Genomic DNA, 3,549 nt, shown 5'->3' with positions numbered 1-3,549 from the left:
AAAAAAAAAAAAAAAAATTACTAACTGAACTACAGGTATTAAGTACTGAAAAGATTAACAGTTTATTATATTTTATTTAACAATCTAAGAATTTCGCAGAGATCAGCAGTTCCAGTTCAATTTCAGGTGCAATTGGGAATTCAAGAATCTCTGTGGAGCTGTTAAGTGTAGCGAACCTTGTAGATAAAATACATGCATACTTTTGATAGCACATTTGACGGGATCTCTCTAAAACTGACCTTAATGGTTTCATTCTCAGCGAACTGACCTGGGCCACTCAACATGGCTTTTATTGTTCCTGATGTTAGTGCACGTTCTCTTTTTACAACAAATTTATGACCATCAGAAGATATCAATTTGACATACATGGCATCAGGGCCTTCACGGCTACCATAGGTTTTCTCTTCTCCATCCATAATGTTCTCAGTAAATTCTATGTTGCTTCCCCGGGAACTTTAGGGAATTTCTCGTTAGCCCCGCAATCACCGCAGCCGGGTTTCAGCGTACAGCCACAGCCCCTACTCCAAGGATGCCCTCCCAACCCCCAGCTGCCTGCCCCGGCATAAGCCTTCTTAAAAGCATAAAAAGACGGGCCACTTACAGAGTCATGGGTGAGATATGTATCGCAGTAGTCACAATAAAACCTAAAAAAAAAAAAATAGAAAAAGATGACAACCAGTCAATAGATGCCCACTCATGAAAGCGCTGTTCCAATGAAGATTAAAAAAAAAAAACCCCAAACAAAAACTACTCACGACTAAAAAGCGTCAAACAAAGCGTCCTGACAAACCAGGCTTTGCCGCCTTAAGAGAGGTCGACCTCCACATTCTCAAAGGGATGGCTAGAGTTCCCGGTCGGCCTCGCTCCCTCTGTCTCTCCATCTTTTACTATCCCACGAAACTTCGAGAACCAGAACCCACTCTCCCCCGGCGCCAACTAATAACTGCGACCACCTTCACACTTCAGGCCCCACACTCACTTAGGCATATTCTCTCCTGGCCGTTAGCGACTCCGTTCTGAGACGCCCGGAAATGACGCACATAGCAAGCGCCGACGCAACGGAACTAACTAAGTGCGAAAACCTTAGAGCCGGGAGATGAGCGATCGGGAGGTCTTTTCCGGCTTTCCTGTCTCTTCTTTCCACCAATAGGAGAATGAGAAGGAGGAGTGCTACGGGTGCCTACGAGGTTCAATCCACGCTCATACAATTACGATATTCAACCCCGCCCCCGCGGGAGATGGAGTACCCAGGTTTCAATGTGGTGGCGTCATGATAGCTCACAGCAACCTCAAACTTGTGAGCTTGAGGAATGCACCTGCCTTAACCTCCGGAGTATCTTGGATTTGACAAGTACGCGCCACTGCGACCCGCTGTTTTTTTTCTTTCTTGAGATAGAGTCTCACTAAGTCGCCCTCACAGTAGAGGGCTTGCGGGCACAGATCACAGCAACCTCCAACTTTGGGGCTTAAGCGATTCTCTTGGCTCAGCTTCCCAAGTAGCTGGGACTACAGGCGCCCTCCACAACTCCAGGCTATTTTGTTGTTGTCGTTATTTCAGCAGGCCCCGGGCGAGGTTGAAATCCGCCAGCGTCGGTGTATGTGGCTGGCGCCATAACCACTGTGCTATGGGCGCCGAGCCTGATTTTTTTTTTTTTTTTGAGACATTCTCACTAAGTCTCCCTCTGTAGAGTCCTGTGGCGTCACAGCTCACAGCATCCTCAAGGTTTGGGGCTTAAGCAATTCTCTTGCAGTAGCTGGGACTACAGGCGCCCGCCACAATGCCCAGCTATGTTTTTATTGCTGTTGTCATTGTTGTTTAGCTGATCCAGGGCAGGCTCAAACCTGCCAACCTCGGTGTATGTGGCTGACGCCGTAACCACTGTGCTACAGGTGCCCAGCCATGATTTTATTTATTTATTTATTTTAGTAGAGACTTGGGTCTCCCTATTGCCCAGGCTATCCTTCCTCGAAGGCCTCTCAAAGTGCTGAAATTGCAGACATGACCAGCCTATCTTGACTTCTGGATGCTTCTGGAAGGGAATATTCTTTCTCTTGACAGGTAATTAATGATTCTCTCCTATGTGCCAGGTGCTACTATAAAAGTTGAGAAATCAGCAGTGAAAGACATAAATCCTTCTCTTGAAGTTGAAATTGTAATAGTGCAAGTCAGATATAGGCAGTTGAGACCTAGTGGCTCATGCCTGTAATCCTAGCAGTTTAGGAGGCCAGGGCAGGAGAATGCTTGAGGCTAAGAGTTCCAGAGCAGCCTGAGCAACACAGGGAGACCCCCTACAAAAATTTGCCTGCAGTCCTAGCTACTCTGGAAGTTGAAGGAGGATCACTTGAGGCCAAGAATTTGAGGTTACAGGAAGCTATGATGACACCACTGAATCCAACCCCAGGCAACAAGGCCAGACAGACCCTGTTTTTAAAAAAAAAACCTGGGCGCAGTGGCTTAGGCCTGTAATCCTAGCACTCTGGGAGGCCAAGGCAGGTAGATTGCCTGAGCTCACAGGTTCAAAACCAGCCTGAGCAAGAGCAAGACCCCCGTCTCAAAAAATAGCCAGGCATTGTGGTAGGTGCCTGTAGTCCCAGCTACTTGAGAGGCTGAGGCAACAGAATCACTTAAGCCCAAGAGTTTGAGGTTTCTGTGAGCTATGAAGCCACAGCACTCTACCAAGGGTGACAAAGTGAGACTCTGTCTCAAAAGAAAAAAAAAGTTCAGTAGTAGGTTATATGTCACAAAGTTCTATGGAGGGAAAATGAAGTAGAAAAGAAGGGAGTTTGACTTTATAGAACACAGAGAAAGCTTATTTAGAAGGTAAGAGCTCTCACACCTGTAATCCTAGCACTCTGGGAGGCCAAGGTAGGTGGATTGCCTGAGCTAACCCGTTCCAGACCAGCCTGAGCAACAGAGAGACCACTTCTCTACCAAAAATAGAAAAACTAGCCTGGCATTATAGCAGTGCCTGTCCTCCCAGCTAATTGGGAGGCTAAGGCAAGCAGATAGCATGAGCCCAAGCGTTTGAGGTTGTGAGCTATAATGCCAGGGCCCTCTACCAAGAGTGACAAAATGAGACTGTCTCAAAAAAAAAAAAAAAACATTTAAATGTAAAGTTTATAATATAATATCAGTATATGTGGTAGTTACTACATTAAGAAACTGATAAGAGTGGCTCAGTGCCTGTAGTTGAGTAGGTAAGGTGCCAGCCACACACAGAGGCTGGCGAGTTCGAACCCAGCCCTGGCCAGCTAAACAACAATGACAATTGCAACAACAAAAAAAATAGCCAGGCATTGTGACGGGCACCTGTAATCCCAGCTACTTGGGAGGCTCAAGCAAGAGAATTGCTTAAGCCCAAGAGTTTGAGGTTGCTGTGACCTGTGACACCACAACACTCAGTATACTGAGAGTGACACAATGAAACTGTCTCAAAAAAAAAAGAAAGAAAGAAACTGATAGGGGTTTCTTGTCTGCAGATATAACCTGTCTGGCAACAAGGCCAAACTTCCAGCCTGTTCCATCAGACTGCTTCCCTCTCTCAGAAA

At 46.3% G+C, this 3,549-nt stretch overlaps 1 protein-coding gene and 1 pseudogene across 1 annotated transcript in view; both read right to left on the bottom strand.

The window, feature by feature from the left end:
- The window catches only part of SNRPC (small nuclear ribonucleoprotein polypeptide C), a 20,199-nt gene extending 19,134 nt beyond the window's left edge, over nt 1-1,065 (bottom strand). The window contains exons 1-2 of the mRNA XM_012804853.2: nt 980-1,065; nt 602-644 (exon numbers count right to left, since the gene is read on the bottom strand). Of these exons, the coding sequence (XP_012660307.1) occupies nt 602-644; nt 980-987 (51 nt within the window). The 5' untranslated portion in view covers nt 988-1,065. The remainder of the gene's footprint in view (nt 1-601; nt 645-979) is intronic.
- LOC100947656 lies at nt 77-473 on the bottom strand (annotated as a pseudogene).
- Nucleotides 1,066-3,549: the final 2,484 nt, after the last annotated feature.

This window comes from Otolemur garnettii, unplaced genomic scaffold, assembly GCF_000181295.1.
Source record: "Otolemur garnettii isolate 467f Iridium unplaced genomic scaffold, OtoGar3 scaffold00031, whole genome shotgun sequence".
In the NCBI taxonomy this organism is placed as follows: Eukaryota; Metazoa; Chordata; class Mammalia; order Primates; family Galagidae; genus Otolemur; species Otolemur garnettii.
The sequence above is the reverse complement of the archived record's forward strand: the minus strand, read 5'-3'. Positions and strand labels throughout refer to the sequence as shown.